We start from the raw sequence: 17,651 nt of genomic DNA on the forward strand, positions 1-17,651 counted from the left end.
ATATACCTACCCCCTTGGGTTAAAAGACCCTGACGTTGGGAAAGATTTGAGAGCAGGAGGAAAAGGGGGGCAACGGAGGATAAGATGGTTGGATGGCATTATCGACTCAATGCACATGAGCCTGAGCGAACACCAGGAGATAGTGGAGGACAGGGAAGCCTGGCGTGCTACAATCCATGGGGTCAAGAAGAGTCAGACATGACTGAGCGACTGAACAACACTGGGTTATGTAGCCTACTGAATAAGTTAATAACTGGAAAATACAGTGCCTGGCACAAAATAAGTGCTATATAAATGGTAGGAAGGAATTTCTTTATTTTTTTTTAATTTTGTATTGGAGTAGAGCCGATTAATGGGCTTCCCTAGTAGCTCAGGTGGTAAAGAATCTGCCTGCAATGCGGGAGGCCTGGGTTCAATCCTTGGGTTGGGAAGATCCCCTGGAGGAAGGCAGGGCAACCTACTCCAGGATTCTTGCCTGGAGAATCCCCATGGACAGAAAAGCCTGGCAGGCTACAGTCCATGGGGTCACAAAGGTTCAGACTAAGTGACTAAGCACAGCACAGCAGAGCCGATTGACAATGTAATAGTTTCAGGTGGGCAGCAAAGGGACTCAGCCATACATATACACGTAAGAAGGAATTTCTTAAGGAGGAATAACCCTCATCCTAATGTTGGTTCCTCCCCAGCACACCTGCTCCCAACCCCCATGCATCTTCGTCACAGGTTAAGACTTTGTTCCTACAGTACTTGGAGCTTCTAAAACCTCACACCTTTGTCTCTTAATCCATTCAGCCCAACCCAGTCAGATGTTAGAGAGAAACTGGCCAAAATGATGTGAGAGGTGAAGGCTCTGGCTACTACCCACCAGGCCAACTGCCCCTCAGATTTGCATTTCTGAGACTCTGGACTCAGAAGTTACCTCTTCCAACCCCCACCTCCTACCTTCCTGGCCCACTTGTGCCCTTGGACCTCGGAATCTCCTTTTTTCACCTTCATCTTGTCCCCCACGCCCTCAAACCTTCTGTGATTCACCAGGCCTTCCAGCCCCTCAGCTGCCAGTCCCACCTGGACCCTTTGGCCAACTGTCTCCATGATGTTGTCAGAACTTTTTATGAATTCCTGCACCCTCCTCTCTTGGAGAGATCACACCACATCCCTGTCTTGCTCCTCAGCTGCTGAACCTGGTAGAGAAGGTCAGGAGACCAGGCTAAGTGCCTCCACTATAGACCTTCTTTCATGGCTAACTGACGACCTGCTTCATTCCCACAGAGCCCACACCATCCCATACTCCTCTAGCTCTGATGCTCTGACCACGGCCTTTGCCTCAGAGTTCACCAGGGATGTCCAGGCCACCAAACAGCCCATGTGTCAAGCACTCTTCCAGATAAGGCTATCTCAAAATTCAGAGAATTTGAATCCCTCTAAATCCCTCATTTGAATCCCTTGGGGATATGGTTAAACCACAGACTCGAATTCAGCAGACTGGACCAGGTCCTGAGCTTTTTCTCAGGAGCTGTTGACACTCTTGGCCCCCAGACCCCACTTTGAGTAGCAAAGTTCTAGGGATTAATATGTTGCTGTTGTCATTTTGCTCCCTAAGTTGTGTCCAATTCTTTTGCAATGGACTGTAACCCTCCAGGCTCCTCTCTCCACAGGATTCTCCAGGCAAGAATACTGGAGTGGGCCGCCATGCCCTCCTCTAGGGGATCTTCCCGACCCAGTGATTGAACCCAGGTCTCCCGCATTTCAGGCAGATTCTTTACCAGCTGAGCTACCAGGGAAGCCCAAGTATATATGCATGCATGCTAAGTCACTTCAGTCATGTCTGACTCTGTGTGACCCCATGGACAGCAGCCCACCAGGCTCCTCTGTCCACAGGATTCTCCAGGCAAGAATACTGGAGTGGGTTGCCATTTCTTTCTCCCCCAAGTGTGTGTGTGTGTGTGTGTATATATATATATATATATATTTTTTTTTTTTTTTAAATTTTGGCTGTGCTGAGTCTTCATTGCTACATAGGCTTTCTCTAGTTGCAGTGGGGGGGGGGGGGGGAGGGGCGCAGGTCTACTCTTTGTTGCAAAGCACAGCCTTCTCATTGTGGTGGTTTTTCTTGTTACGGAGCACGGGTTCCAGGATACATGGGCTTCAGTAGTTTTCGTTCCCGGACTCCAGAGCAGAGGCTCCACAGTTGTGGCACGTGGGCTTAGTTGCTCCATGGCATGTGGGGTCTTCCCAGACCAGGGATCGAACCCATGACTCCCACACTGGCAGGCAATTCTTTACCACTGAGCCACTAGGGAAGCCCACTGGCCATTTGTCCTTTAACAAATCTACAGCATTCACCTCTGCTTGGCTTCTGACAGTGATCTCCTGGTTCTCCTCCCTGGGACTACTCCTTCGAGAACGCTCCCTCCCATTTCCTGTCCCCTTGCTATAGGCATTCCCACGAACTCGCCCTTGACCCTTGCCTCTATCATCCAGGGCAGGTGGTGCTGCACTTTCCGGGGACACCACCAACCACGCATTGAGTCCATCCTGTCCCATCCTTGGAGGGCAGAGCTGAGCTGGCTCTGTCTGATGCAGCATCCCCAGAGCTGAGAACAATGCTTGGCCTGGCTGGAGGTACTCTCTCAATATTCACTAAATAAATCAATGAGCGACATGCCATGTCACTTAGCTTCTCATCTTCCATCTTGAAACTACTCATCCCAAGGCCAGGCTGGGGCTCAGGGGCTGCAAGGCTCTCCCCCAGGTAAGAGGGAGAATGGCCAATCTCATCTGATCACAGCACACACAGGAAACGGTAATAGCTCTATGGCTGTCAGGGTAGACAGGGCTTCTGGTTTTGAGGCAGCTCTGACCTGTGAGTTCCAGGAGCTGAGGGTGTCAGTATAATGATATACCTACAACCCACTCGAACCCCATGTGGGTCCCTTATCATGACCCACAAGCAGGGAAGTTTGGTCCAGTCTAACCCTAAGTAGGGAGAAGGCAATGGCAACCCACTCCAGTACTCTTGCCTGGAGAATCCCATGGATGGAGGAGCCTGGTAGGCTGCAGTCTGTGGGGTCGTGAAGAGTTGGACATGACTGACTGACTTCCCTTTCACTTTTCACTTTCATGCATTGGAGAAGGAAATGGCAACCCACTCCAGTGTTCTTGCCTGGAGAATCCCAGGGACAGGGGAGCCTGGTGGGCTGCCGTCTATGGGTCGAACAGAGTCAGACACGACTGAAGCGACTTAGCAGCAGCAACCCTAAGTAACAACAAGGAAGAACCATTATAAGGATGTTCTTGGCTTAGTATCACTTTTTAAAATTATTATTTATGGCTGTGCTGGATCTTCGTTGCAGCTTGTGAGCCACCCTCTAGTTGTAATGCTTCTGTCATTGCAGAGGCTTCTCCTGTTGCGGAACACAGGGCGCACGGGCTTCAGTAATTGTGGCCCTTGGACTCTAGAACAGTCTTAGTAGTGGTGGCACACGGACCCAGTTGCTCCGCAGCATGTAGCATTTTCCTGGACCAGGGATGGACTCATCTCTCCTGCACTGGCAGGCAGATTCTTAACCAGCGGACCGCCAGGGAAGTCCTGCTATCACTTTTAAGGTCTGAGAAGTAACCCATCTGTCTGCATTGCTGCCTCTATTTCATTAGGATTCCAAGGTATCACCCATTCTGAAAAGTCCCCTGAACCCTTATGTACAATGCTGCTCTTCACAGTTCTAAGGCAAATTCATCCTAGACAAGAGCAACTCTAAGCCAAACACTGTTTCTCCAACGCCCTGCAACATCCTGAGGGATATCAATGCCTTCACATTCAGCCACTTATAACAGCGCAAAGTAGGATGCAGTTGAGGTCCCAGAATGTTATATTTAAACTTGAATCCAGCTGCTTAGCGACCGCATAATCCAGTACGAACACACTGTGAGTGTTGGGGGGAAATCAACACTTCGAAGAACACAAATCTGCCCACAGTGCCAGTATCTCTAGACCCTGGAAACCACACTGTTGGTCCATGAGAGTGTTAGTTACTGGGTTTAATTCTGTTGCTTCACAAAGACTACAGTTGGTATGGAGGAAAATATTCCAAGATCTAAAAAGCACTGGGTGTGCCAACTACAGCACTTTGCCTTTTCCAGAAGATAAATTATGACGAATTTTCTGCCAGTTCAAGTTATTTTCCCAAAGCAGAGCGTCAAATGGCCTTGCTACCCTGCCTTTAAGGAACCAAGGCAATTAAACCAAACAGCTATGAACTGCCCTGACAGCTTCCCCCAACTTCATTTGATAAAGTGAGACACAGACGTACACTGACAGATAAGCACACACCTTCTTCAGCTGTGAGACACAGCGCCAGTATGGAAATGTACATTCAGTCTATGGGGTAGAAATCAACTCGGCAGCTAGGCACAGCAACAAAATAGCCCTATACATGCCGACTGGCCCGACTGCCTTGTAAGGAATGATTGCCGATGACTAGAATTCCTATTCGGCAGGCTAATAAGAATAATTATAGCCAGGGCAGGCATTCATCAGCTTGGCAGATACAGGAATTCTGTTAACAAGGCTAAAATGAGAGCTGAGGACTCTCTGAAGGCCACGGCACTTCAAAGACGGTGGAGCTGGATGGATTGACTAGGGTTCCTCCCGCCAGCCTTCCTCCTCCAGAGCTTTCTGGAGGAAGCTGTAGTTTGGTCCGTGTCCTCAGAGCAGGGTGGTGATGCCTTAGGGATTACATCCTGACATGGACCCTCCCTTCGGGAATCCTGCCTGGGCTGCACTCACCCCAAACCACTTGCATCCTTTTTCACTTAAACTAATCTTTCAGGGTACATAGCCGAAGATGATGGCGAACCTTAGTCAATCCTAGCTCGGCAGAGACCAAATTTGGGTCCTGCGGTCAAATCCTGGCTCAACCATGGATTAGCTGTATGAATCCAGACAAGTTATTTAACTTTTCTGGCTGGCAGTTTCCTCATCTGTAACATGGAGAAAATAGCAGTACCTTTCTCAAACTGTTGTCAAGAGAATTCAATAGTCTCATGCTTGGTATGCATGTTTCAAATAGCAGCTATTATTACTCTGTGCCTGTTCTGAGTGGAACGCTGTGCAGAAGCTATGAAAAAAGCCCGAACAGGGCTTCCCTGATGGCTCATTGGTAAAGAATCCACCTACCAACGCAGGAGACACAGGTTTGATCCCTGATCTAGAAGGATCCCACATGCCACAGAGCAACTAAGCTCGTGCACCACTACTATTGAGACTGTGCTCAGTAGCCCTAACTACCGATCCCGTGTGCCCTACAGCCCAGGCTCCACAAGAGAAGCCACCGCATGGAGCAGCCTATACATCACAACCTGGAGTAGCCCACCCACTCTCCACAGCTAGAGAAAGCACTCGTACAGCAACAAAGAGCCAGGACAACCATAAAAATATATAAATAAAATTATATATATATAAATCAAACACAATATTTAGTATATGGACACATGTACATTATACACGAGTGGCTATGCCTGGGCAGTGGGAGGGTGGGCACGTTCATCCTTTTACCTTATATTCTTTATAAGTAACACAGAGACAGCCAGCTGTCCCCCAGATCTTTTCTTCTCTTCTTCCACAGTGGTCAGCACACTGCTACCAGCTTCCTCTGCATTTCCCAGCCTCCCTGGCACCTAGTGTGGCCTGGACCAAATCCTCTGCCATGAAGTGTATGCAGAAGTGATAGGAGCCACTTTCGAGCTTAGCCCAGGAAGCCTCTAGATAGCCTCCTCCATGCTCTTTTCCCTTTGTGCTATGCGCTCACTCAGTGTGTCTGACTCTCTGCAACCCTATAGGACTGTAGCCTGCCAGGGTCCTCTGTCCAGGGGATTTTCCAGACAAGAACACTGGAGTGGGCTGCCATTTCCTACTCCGGGGGATCTTCCTGACCCTGGGATCAAACCTGCATCTCCAGTGTCTCCCGCATTGGCAGGCGGATTCTTTACCACTGAGCCACCTGGGAAGCCCCCTATTTACTGGGCTGGAAAGGTGATGATGACAACCCAGGTAAACTTAGAAACTATGGGCTGAAGACAGCAAAACCACCATCAGCCTGGGAGCTCAGAATGCCCATGTGGAACAGCAATCCCACCCAACCATTTCACTGGAAACATCCCCAACCCCCTACCCTGCCCCCCAAGAACGGCTAGGAAAGACACTTCTGTTGTTTGAACCACTGTGCTTTCAGTCTATTTGTGAGAACAATTCAGCCTACCCAATAGAATAATACAGCACCCATCCATGAAATTTGGATTTCAAAAAAGATGTAATGTTTTTGTTGTTTAGAAACTATTTTGATGGATTTGCAACTTTTTTAAAAAAGATGCACATGAAGAGAGTATCTTAATCTCTCTCCACAGTCTTCACACCTCCCACTCTCTAATTCATGCTGCACACTAGGACTGACCTCCTCAAACACATCACCATGCTGTATCAATCTCACACTGCGAATTTGCAATGGCAGACCATAACCCACAGACAAAATGATATATACATGCCTTCATTCAGGCAGCCAGTATTTACCAAACACCTACTCTGTGCTGGACACTCAGTATGAGGAATACCATAGCGAACAATACCAACCTGGTCCCTGCCTCATGGGATATAATCAGAGTGGGGATTTAGAGCAGGAAAAATCATATACAGTGATAAATAAGTGCTCTGATGGGAGAAGCACAGTTGTGTGGCAGCACCTACAAGGCCAACAAGCCCATCCAAATGGCAAGGACTTCAGCACTGCAGGCACAGCTTTCAGAATCCAGCCCAGACCCACTTTTCCCTCCTAGTGTATCCTCCACCCTTCTCCAGTTTCATGGAACTTCCATGCCCTTTCTGAATGAACCATGTCCTTCCACTCATCCATGCTGGATGCCTTTCCCCGGAGCCTGGAAGCCTCTCCCATCCTTTCTCTCAAAATACTAATTATCCTCAAGGCTCAGCTCAGCTCAAATGTCACCTCTTCAGCAAAATCAACCTCAATCCCAAGTCAAAATTAATCATCCTCTTCCTTGCTTCCTACCAGTACCTGGTTTCTATGTCAGGTACGTCATTCTGGCTTGTAGTTAGCTTTTATTATTAACTGTCCGCCCATCCCACCTGACCACTCAGTGAGACGCTATGTCTTGGTCATTTGTCTGGGACACTCTTATTGCCACAGTGGGCATTCTAGAAATGCTGTATTAAATGGATGGATGAGACATAGGCCATGGAAGTGAAAACCTGAAGCTGAGTGTGTTCTGCTGTGATCGTGATAGGTAGACTCATTTAGAGAAGCTTTATGGAGGAAGCAGTTTTAAGGGGGAAAGGAAATAGACAGGTAAGAGGGAAGAAGGAGACAGTTTTCCAGATCATGAGAAATGGAAAGGCCCGAAGGTTTACATACATTCAATGTAAAGGGTAGCAAACAAGTTCCTTAGAATGAGAGTCCCTACTCAGAGAGAAGTAGTAGGGGAGAGAATACAAGGGGCAGAACATCCTCAGAAGAAAATCATAAGGGATCATGGAATTAAGGTGGCACCTCCAAAAACAATCCGAAGGGAGGCCGGTAGGAAAAGTCAAACAGGAAGATGTCAGATCTGTGTGGGGAGCTGTCAGAACTGGGGCTAGGACAGTAGTTTTAGATAAAGGAAGAACAGAAGATGCTGGAGTCTGCACTATGGGAAAAGCGACAGAGTTGAGAGACAGAGTGAATGTGGAGGTCAAAGAGAGTGACAGTAAGATCATGCCCAGGTTGCAATACAAGAGGAAAGATGATCTAGCTTATCAACACGCTGGGTGGCAGGGATCAGTACAGCGTAGAGTATCACAGGGAGGGCATCTGGGAGGTCAAACTGAAGCCACACCAAGTGAGATTCGGTATGGCAGAGTTACCACATAAACATGAAGTTCAGTAACTGTTAGGGGACAAGGCATTGACTGGTGACACCAGAGACATTCCCTGTGCATAGGTGACATGAGATGTCCAGCCAGGCAGCGTGGACTGGTATACCTCAAAGCTACAAGCCGGGCTCTCCCCACTTCTGTTTTTGCTTTTGTTAGTCTCTCTTTGCCCTTTCTCTCTTTTCCTCTTACCACAGTTACTCAAGGACATTCTTTTCAAATTTCTACCTGGCCCCACCCACTTAACTAGTGCAAGGGTTGTGAATCACACAACTCTAGGGAGGGTCATTCACACAGGCAGAAAGTGACAGCAGCTCCTCGAGTTGTTCCTAGAGCTGAGCAGTGCACAATCAGTGCAACCAGTGGCCGTGGCCCTGCCTGACCCAGACACATCAGCCAATTATGTAATGGGTGTGGACTATCACCAGCGGTGTGCAACAAAGGGAAAACCCACAAGGGTCCCAGAGTGAAAGGAAGAGAACTAAAGCACTAGGATCTGAGAGCACAGAAGAGACGCCACAAAATCAAGTGCAAGGTGTGCAAGCTTTCTGCACCTGGTGGCATCTAAAGCAGTGTGGTGGCTGGGTGAGCTCTCTTAGGGAGGAAGTTCCAGAAAACCCCTCAGAGGGGAAGGAAGAAAACACAGTAGCAGCTGGAAAGGCTGGCCCCCACCGGCGGCAGGAGTAACAGGGGTGGGGGCAGTGTGAGACCTGATGCCAGGCTGGGAGTGGCAATGCAAGGCCTCCACTGGGACCCTTGGACCATAAGTGCAGTGTAGTCACTTAGCCTGTGTGCAGCTGGGGCCTGGCTAGGACAGACACCACACACTGTGTGGCCTTATAAAAGATTCAGTTCTGCCATCTCCAGGGGTGAGGAAGAAAATCCCCGCGCAGGTCACAGGATTCCTTCTGTTCTGGTTGACACTGACTAAAGGCTTCAAGAACAGCTTTTAAGAGTCAGCCTCCCTGATCCACGGTGGGCACTTAATAAGCAGATGATTTCTGTGGCTGATAACCACTTGGTTATACTAATATAACCACATTATACGAGGTGAAGATGGTGTCTGTGTGTATGGAAGATGGGGGCGGGGGGGGGAAACACCAAAGATTCCTTGGGTTGGGCGGAGGGCGCTGGGTCAAATGATCAGGAGGGACCTAGGTTTAGAGAGTGTGCAAGACAGGGGACAGCAAGGGAGAAAAGTAACAGGTAGGAAAAGTTGAAGAAGCCAAGGCACCCAGGTCTTTGTGTGCAAATATGCAGCGAGACAGCTTCTACAAGCGCTGAAGGAGAAGACTGAGGGAGAAGAGCTAGTTACAGCTAACACAACGGAGGGCCCCGCACACCCATTCTGACTGTAGCGCTCGGGGCCACCCAGTGACCTTCGGAGAAGGAAGTTGGTGGATTCTCTCGCTTCCCTGGAAAGGCAGCTGGGCGCGGGGTAGGGTGTGCGGAGCGCGGTTCTGCCGCTCTCGGCCATGGCGGGGCAGATGAAAGCCGCAGATTTCCGCTCGCAAGCCTGGGACTAGGGCCGGGACCGCGGGCACCTTCCGGGCCGGGAGTTCAAGGTGAGCCGGCAGCTGGCGACTAACAGGTACGGAGGGCCGGGGGAAGCCGGCCGCGGGCCACTCCCCCCCGCACATGGGGGCGAGGCTCGGCCTACTGGACGGCGACTCGCACCCCGCGCCCGGCTCCGGGCGGCCCCGCGCCCTCTCCCCAGCCGGGCCCTACCTCCCGCGGACCCCGGCCAGGTCTCCCGGGAGCGGCCCCGGCCCCGTTGGCGCTCCAGGCCGCGCGCGGCAGCCGCGCCCCGCCAGTCCCCCCGCACCCGGCCGAGCCCCCTGCGCCTCACCGGGCCCCGCGCGCACTCACCCAGCGACAGGAGCGCCAGCAGCAGCGGCCTCGGCGCCAGGCGCCCCATGCTCGCCGGGCGGGAGCGACTCTCCCCCTCCTCCTCCTTCCCCGCCGCCTCTCCTCCTCCTCCTCCTCCAGCTCCGGCTGCTCCAGAGTCAGCGCTCCTCCGCCTGGGCCGCGCGCCTGCTCCGCTCTCCTCGCGAGCCGAGAAATCCCAGCGCTGGGGCGGACGTGCGCCCCTCGTTCCGCTCCGCTCCCGCCCGCCTCTGCCCGCCTCCTCCAGCCGGCCGGGCACCGGGAGCCGGGCGCCAGGGCCGCCCCGCCGAGCCGAGCTTGCAGCCCCGACCGCTTCCCGAAAGCAGGAGGGAAGAACCGCAGCACCCGCCCGCCCGCGCCTCCCATCCGGCGCTTTGCCAGCAACAAACACAAACTTTCCCAAGCCCCTCCCCGCTCCAGGTAACGGAGGCAGCGCTGGGACCACCCGCTTAAAGGGGAGGAGGCGTCGCAGCCCACCCAGCTCCCCCCACCTCGGGGCCCCCGCCCCGCCACAAACTTTCCTCCGACCTTTAAAAGTTGGCCTTGGAAAGACTCGTCTGGAAATCCCATCGATTGAGCGCCATTCCGAGCCACCCCGCGTCCCAGCACTCTGGAGTCCCCACGTGGGCCTCCGGGTCCCTCAGCTAACTCCCCGCACGGTCACCCACTCGTCCCGAACGAAGCACCCAGCAACCAGCCGCTAGGACTTGGCTAAATATTATCCAGATAGGACTGAAAGAGATGGAAGGACTGTAAACTCCGGGGATGCCAGCCTCCAAGGTGCAGAGGCGTGAAGTGTTTGGGTGCCTTGCCCGAAGATTCACCGCGAAGTGTCGAGATCAAAACCCAGATCTCACAGGCTCTGCTCACTGCCCTGTGGTTGGGTAGGCCTCACCTCCCTTCGCCCACCTCCTTCCTTCTCCGGAGTGCCTATGGCATTGATTAACACTTACCACAAATAGACCCACGGTGGGGGGGACGCGGACGCTCAGAACCCAAGTGTATTAATAGCTTCAGTACTTCATATGGAATGTACTCTTTAAACTTTTTATTTATTGCTTTAAGTGGACAGAACTGGTTGCCAATAAAGATTCTTTTCTTCTCCCACAATGGGGCTTTGTGCTTTTAATTTGAATACAAAAGACCCAGTATTAGGGGGAAATTTTTAGTGTTCATTGTTTAAAACTTCTCAAGGATAATTCAAACACAGCACTGGTGCCCCCCCCCCCACCCAGTGCCACAGCCTCTCATTAATATATGCAAAACAAATCCCAGATGTTAGTGGGAAACTGCCCCAACTGGGGAGAGGAACATTGCTTTTACCTCAGTACGTCATTTTTCCACTAACAAGTGTTTCTTATTTCCACTAACAAAAGTGACTTTAGCCAGGTATGAACCCATCTGCAAGAAACTTAAAAATTCGTCCCTGTTGGGCCAATAATATGAGTGTACTTAATGCCATTGGACTGTAGACTTTAAAAAGTTAAAATGGTAGATTCTATGTTATATATGGGACTTTCTAGTTGCTCAGTGGTAAAGAATTTGCCTTCCAATGTAGGAGATTCCAGTTAAATCCCTGAGTTGGGAAGACCCCTGTAAAAGGAAATGGCAACCCACTCCAGTATTCTTGCCTCGAGAATCCCATGGACAGAGGAGCCTGGCAGGCTACAGTCCATAGGATCGCAAAGAGTCAGATAATACTTATCAACTGCTGCTGCTGCTAAGTCGCTTCAGTCGTGTCCGACTCTGTGCCGCCCCATAGACGGCAGTCCACCAGGCTCCCCCGTCCCTGGGATTTTCCAGGCAAGAACACTTAGCAACTAAACAACAAAAGGTTATATATGTTTTAACATGCTAAAAAAATTTTTTTTAGATTTATTTTTATCACCAAGCCTTTCTTCATGCTATTCACCCACCCAGCAGTTCCTTTGCATTTCCCATCCCATGGAATCCTCTAGAATTTCTCTGGGAAGTCTTTCAATTTAATTCAATCAGCCTTAAATGCAAGCCTCATGTTAGGCCTTGAGAGATGCTGAAGCTACAGAGAAGAGTAAGACCTGACCCCTCCAGAAGCTCAAACCTTTCCCTTTCTTAACTACCCACAGTGCTTAACACCTGAAGCACACATTCTGGCACTTGGTCACATTCAGTTCAGCCCATGCTACGCACTGAATGTACTGTGTCCCCCCACCAAATTCATATATTGAAGCCGTAATCTCCAAAGGTATTTGGAGGTGGGGACTTCGGGGAGTAATTAAGTGCAGAGGATGGAGCCCTCATGCATGGGATTAGTGCCCTTATAAGTAGAAACGTTAGAGGCATTATATCTATATCTGTGCTGTGTGAGGGTACAGCAAGAAGGCATTTGTCTGCAAACCAGGAGAGGGCCCTCACCAGGTACTGAATGGGCCAGCATCTTGATCTTAGACTTCACAGCCTCCAGAAGTGGGAAACATAATTGTCTGTTGTTTAAGCCGCCCAGTTCATATTTGTTGTATCAGCTCAAGCTGACGGCAAACACAGTGCTCCGTCTCTGTCTGATAGTGGAAGACAGACTGTCATACACTCGTTTTACGTCTCTCACATCACTGCAGAGTCGATGTTTGCGAAAAACTCTTTTGTTTAACAAAGTGCAAGTCAGGAAGTGTGCCTGGCACATGGTAAGTCTTCAGTAAACATTTGTGGAGTGAATTAATGCCACTTACTGGGCTCGAGCCTGGGGAAACAGAGGTAAATATAACCGTTCCTGCCCTTGAGGTGCTTACAGTCTGTGTCCTGACTCAGCAGGTGTGACAGCACTGCCAGATGCAGTTGTGACACAAGGGAGTGGTCAGTCCTGAGGAAGCTTGTCCAAAAAAGCTCAGGGGGGATGACTGTGAACCGAGTCTTGAACGACCAGCAGGTCTCTAGCTGTGAGGTGGACAGATGAGCCAACAATAGCAATTGTGCATTCAATGTGGAAGGGATTCTTCTCTCCTCCCTTCCCCACACCCAGATGTTATTAAATTAATGGTGCATCTTACAGTCATTGAAACAGCAGTAGTTAGTTGAAATAGAAGAAATAAGACTGTCCAGGCAGGGCCAGAACAATGAGGACAAAAGTGGATGGTTTCTTGGTAGTGGGTAGTCAGCTGTGTCATGTCATGAGAGTCAGCCCTAGATAACCGTTTATGTAGCAGAAAATGAGGCTAAATTAATCACTACAGGTGCTTGGACATAGCACCACACCCTTTGCACAGCCCTGACTACCAGAGGATAAAATATGTTTCCAGCTAAAGGAACAGAGCACCTGAAACAGACCAACACAATGTGTTAAGTCATAACTCTGGAATCTGATGATGCTTTCATTATGAAAGGCTTTTATTAATATTTTCGAGTGAGTAACCCCATTGGTAAGGCTTTTGCCCCAACCAATTGTTCTCAGTTTGCTTAGTCTGTAGGCTTGCCTGGGGCAGGAAGCCTCACTCTCCAGTAACTCTGATCCACACCCATCCCCAAGGAGGAGAGTCCCGCCTCTGTAGGTTTCCTGCCAGATCACGGAGACCCTCAGAGGCTCCGGTCACAACAGCCAACCGTTACTGTCTCTTGATTACAGGGATCTGTCTGCAGGCGTTGCCCCTGAAAACCCCCGAGGGTCCTACATTCTCACTTGTAACAGGTTTTCCTGCTGAGATCAGTAAAATCACCTTACTGTTTAAAGGTGAACGTGCAAATGTCAAAAGGTCCCAATGAATGAATTTGCCGATTATCCTAAGAGTCACCCAGACCCTGTGTGTTACCTGTTCTGCTTCCATCAACCCATTCTCTCTCTCTTCTTCCCTCACTTTCTCTCTGCCTCTCTCTGTTTCTCTACAGATGACCCTGATGCTACTTTAGCAGAATGGCCAGCAAAAGAATATGTTCTACAGCAACATTTCATTCCACTAATCATTTTCACAACGTTTCCTTCGTATTGGTTCCAGGTGTCTATTTCTCCTATTGAAGTTAAACACGGGGATTACTAATCAAAAAGAACTTTAAGATTTAATCACAGAATGAGACAATGGAATTAAGAGTTAAAAAGGTAGGGGTTGGGGAGAGGAAGCCTTCATTTCCTGATGAGTGAAAGTCATTCAGTGAGGCCATGAGGGAAGTTGTGGAATGCCCATCTGACAAGTTTCAAAAACAGAAAGGGGCCTTATCTGCCTGGAATGGGTTAAGTATGGTCCTGCCAAAGGCTGTGCTCTGTGACCTCTGGCCTCAAAGACCAAAATGGGAGATAACAGAGAAAGTGTCCTTAGATGTCTAGAACTGACCCTGATTCCAGACCAGGAGTGACTTCCAATCATTTACTCCTGCAGCGACGCTGGGGTGAAAGTGTGAGGAGAAAAATAAGAAAATGGAATGAGACAAGGCTTTTGCAATAAAAGCTTTCTACAGAAGTGAGGCATTATTACTATATTAAGAGTATGCCTAGCCCTTGCCCTAGAGGAGTTTATAATCTAGTTTAATGTATCAAAAGACCTGAAATGCTGTAAAGGAAGGGGGAGAAGATTGATGCCAAAAGAGCAAAGGAAATTGAAGGGGAGGTAAGTAGAGAGAGAGGCACCAGTTATCGTGTATAGTTTTGTGCCAATATGCTATCATCCGGGCTGGAAATACCTCCAACAATGAATAGAGACAGCAGAGTCCATTACGGGAAGGAAGTGTGGCCACATCACAGAAGTCGGAAATAGCTAGAGGGGGCTTAGGGATGTTGGAGGAGATGCTTTACCAAGTTACGGCTGCCAAGCATCATGGTATCCAAAGGTGCCCACCTGGCCTGACCTTGTGCCCTGGTCCCAAGATGGTATGTCAGGGAAGGGGCTTTCTGCCTTTACTGGAAGGCGCTTTACCCTGTTCTTCACACAGAAGCATGAGTGAAGGTAATGGGAAGCTGGTCAAGGGGTGAGGGGGTCCCCGTTCCTCTATCAGACTTTCTCACCCACCTTGAGCTCTGCTTGAAGGTTCAAATGGAACAATGCCTTAAGTTCTAGGCACTACCTTTCAAAAACATTTGCAAACTAAAATGCAACCAGAGTAGAGCTGCTACCTAAAATACAAGATGCCTGGTTGAATTTGAGTTTTAGATAAATAAGGAATACTTTTTCAGTGTAAATACATCCCAAATATTACATGAAGCATACTTATACTGAAAAAGTATTCCTTATTTATCTGAAACACAAATTCAGCTGGACATCCCACATTTGTATTTGCTAAGTCTGGCAACCCTCTTCCAGAGAGGAGTTACCTTATATGGAAATAGGCTCTTATGGAAGACTTGGAGAAGACAACAGGGAGCTCTGAGTAGTTATCTTTGGATTATGTGGAAGTTTTGCCTTTCAAAGGAGAAATAGACTTGCTTCGGGTGTTATATTGAGTCATTGGGTAAAAATTGCTTAGAGAACTGTACTGGCATCATTTGACATTAGAAGTTAGTCATCAGTGATGAGAGGAGCTTTATTATTTGGTGTTATCCTTTTAGTGAAAAGTTACATGCCTACCTGTAAGGGGGGCTGTGAGGGGATTACTGTACTGGGTGGGGACCCAGACAAGCTGCCTTGGAAGGAAGTCCTCAAGATTGTGTGATTTATCTAAATCCAGCCAACTGTCTTTTCTAGTTCCTCTTCCAAAGTTAAGTCTTTGTCCCTGCTGTTTCCTTTTCTTGAACTTCCACCCCTTAGGGCTGGGCTGGTGTGTGCCCTTGCAGTTAGAGAACAGAGCAAAGTCTGTGGAAGCTTTGCACAAAACTAGTTCCTGGTAGCTCAGAGGGTAAAGAGTCTGCCTGCAATGCAGGAGACCTGGGTTCAATCCTTGGGTCAGGAAAAGCCTCTGAAAAGGAAATGGCAACCCACTCCAGTGTTCTTGCCTGGAAAACCACATGGGCAGAGGAGCCTGAGGGGCTATAGTCCCTGGGGTCACAAAGAGTTAGTTAAGACTGAACAACTCAGACAACAAGGAGGGTTACTACCCCTGCTACCTACCTACTCTATGTGGGGATGCTGAGTAGTGATTTTAAAACCAAGCCACCATTTCTGATAGACATCTTCCCATTTTCATCCACTTCGTAGCTCATAATCGCCTTCTGCAAGTCATTTAATAGAGAGGTACTTTTTTTGGTAACTTTGTCTCTCCTGGAAGGTGCGTGGGGAGTGGTAACAGCAAACCACTTCAGGAACACTTTACTGAATGGCTTTTCTTTCCCTGTGGCAGAAGCCTTTGGGGTCCCTGCTTCAATATGTTTTTTGGTGGTCTAAAATTGCTACATCCATGCTTTATGACGTAAAGCTGGTGGGGCCTAGCTCACCCATTTGCCTCTGAGTTAGAAATAATACGAAGTTACTTTCCGAGGAGAATCTTGGCCACCTGCCCAAGGAAATGTGGAGGTCTGCATCCCAGTCACAGTGGGCATCTGGGTCTGGCCCCAGCATTTCACAAGACAACGGCAGACCCGCCCCAGGTGGGCTGATGGATGGCTAGAGCAGGTGCTTTTGTGCTTAACCAGCCACCTGGACCAGCCACCATCCAGATGATGATTTCAGACTTTCTTCTGCCCGACACTTTTAAGAGCTCAGCTGCATGAAACAATATTTCCGGAAGATTGCCCTATGTGAATGTGGTCTATATATTCCTTTAGGTACCCTGAGAACCTACCCCTGAATTATGAATTAAGTAGACCATCAGCGAGTGTGACACCTAGCTCTATCCTAATATCACCCCATAGAGTTGCTCTTACTGAATTGCATTGAGGGACGTCCTAAGGAACAGCCCTAAGGACAGGTTTACAGATGCGCTTCATCACTTCCAGCAGCAGCCTCTCTACTTAGGACCCATGGAGAAATTTTACCGTGGTCTCAGTGCTACAAAGACTTGTGCTGATCTCGGCCACCGGTTTCTTTCTACCTTGTTGTTGTTCAGTTGCTCAGTGGTGTCCGACTCTTTGCGACCCCATGGACTGCAGCACGCCAGGCTTCCCTGTCCTTCACCACCTCCCGGAGCTTGCTCAAACTCATGTCCACTGAGTCAGTGATGCCATCCAGCCATCTCGTCCTCTGTCATCCCTTTCTCCTCCTGCCCTCCATCTTTCCCTATGGACTTTGTAAATATTGTAACTGGCAGTTTTCCTTTTCATGATAGTGGTTAGAAAGCTTATGGTCCAATCTGTGGCCTTCCTCTAGCAGACAGGAATAGGACATCCCCCATGAATTTTGAATTGCCTCACTTTCAGCTCCTCCTTATCTCGCCACTATAATTGGCAAGGGAAAGGAACTCCTTTCCCTCATTTTACCTTTTTTCATTTTCATTTCTCTTATTATGTTCAGGTAGGGGCACAACATAGGAAGTGGTTTTCTATTCTCCCTACTGTAAAATTCTATTCCACACCTCCTGCTCTTCAAGACACATTTTAAATTCTAACTCCTCATTTGCAGATTAAATACAATGAGGTAATAATCACAAGGAATGAACTCTGCTTCCAGGGAAAGGCTGGCTAGTGATTTGCCTGTGTCAGCCGCCCTTCAGCTTGAGGACTGGTGGGATGAGGAGGGCGCTGCAACCCAGCAGCTGGCGGTGGCCTCTCCTCTGCTCACCCTTGAAAAGTGCACTGTTGATTCGTCTGCCCTGATTAGCAAATCTTAGAATGAGCTTGCCCTCTCCAAGCACACATGGGTTGGAGGGTTGGAGTGGTCTGAGAGCGTCCTGGGCAGATGGATGGTAGTTGACCCCAGATTCTATGCAGACAACAGCTCGAGCTCAAATGTGCCGGTCCAGCCAGCCCCTGACCTACTCCGCGGCTTCTCATTCTCAGTGTTTGTTGCTGTCCTGT

The 17,651-nt window shown here is 49.2% G+C and overlaps 1 protein-coding gene across 1 annotated transcript in view; it reads right to left on the reverse strand.

The window, feature by feature from the left end:
- PTGFRN (prostaglandin F2 receptor inhibitor) overlaps window positions 1–10,148 on the reverse strand; it is an 80,576-nt gene extending 70,428 nt beyond the window's left edge. Inside the window, exon 1 of the mRNA XM_010803135.4 lies at window positions 9,791–10,148. Coding sequence (XP_010801437.1) covers window positions 9,791–9,839 — 49 coding nt within the window. The 5' untranslated portion in view covers window positions 9,840–10,148. The remainder of the gene's footprint in view (window positions 1–9,790) is intronic.
- Window positions 10,149–17,651: the final 7,503 nt, after the last annotated feature.

This window comes from Bos taurus, chromosome 3, assembly GCF_002263795.3.
Source record: "Bos taurus isolate L1 Dominette 01449 registration number 42190680 breed Hereford chromosome 3, ARS-UCD2.0, whole genome shotgun sequence".
Classification (NCBI taxonomy): Eukaryota; Metazoa; Chordata; class Mammalia; order Artiodactyla; family Bovidae; genus Bos; species Bos taurus.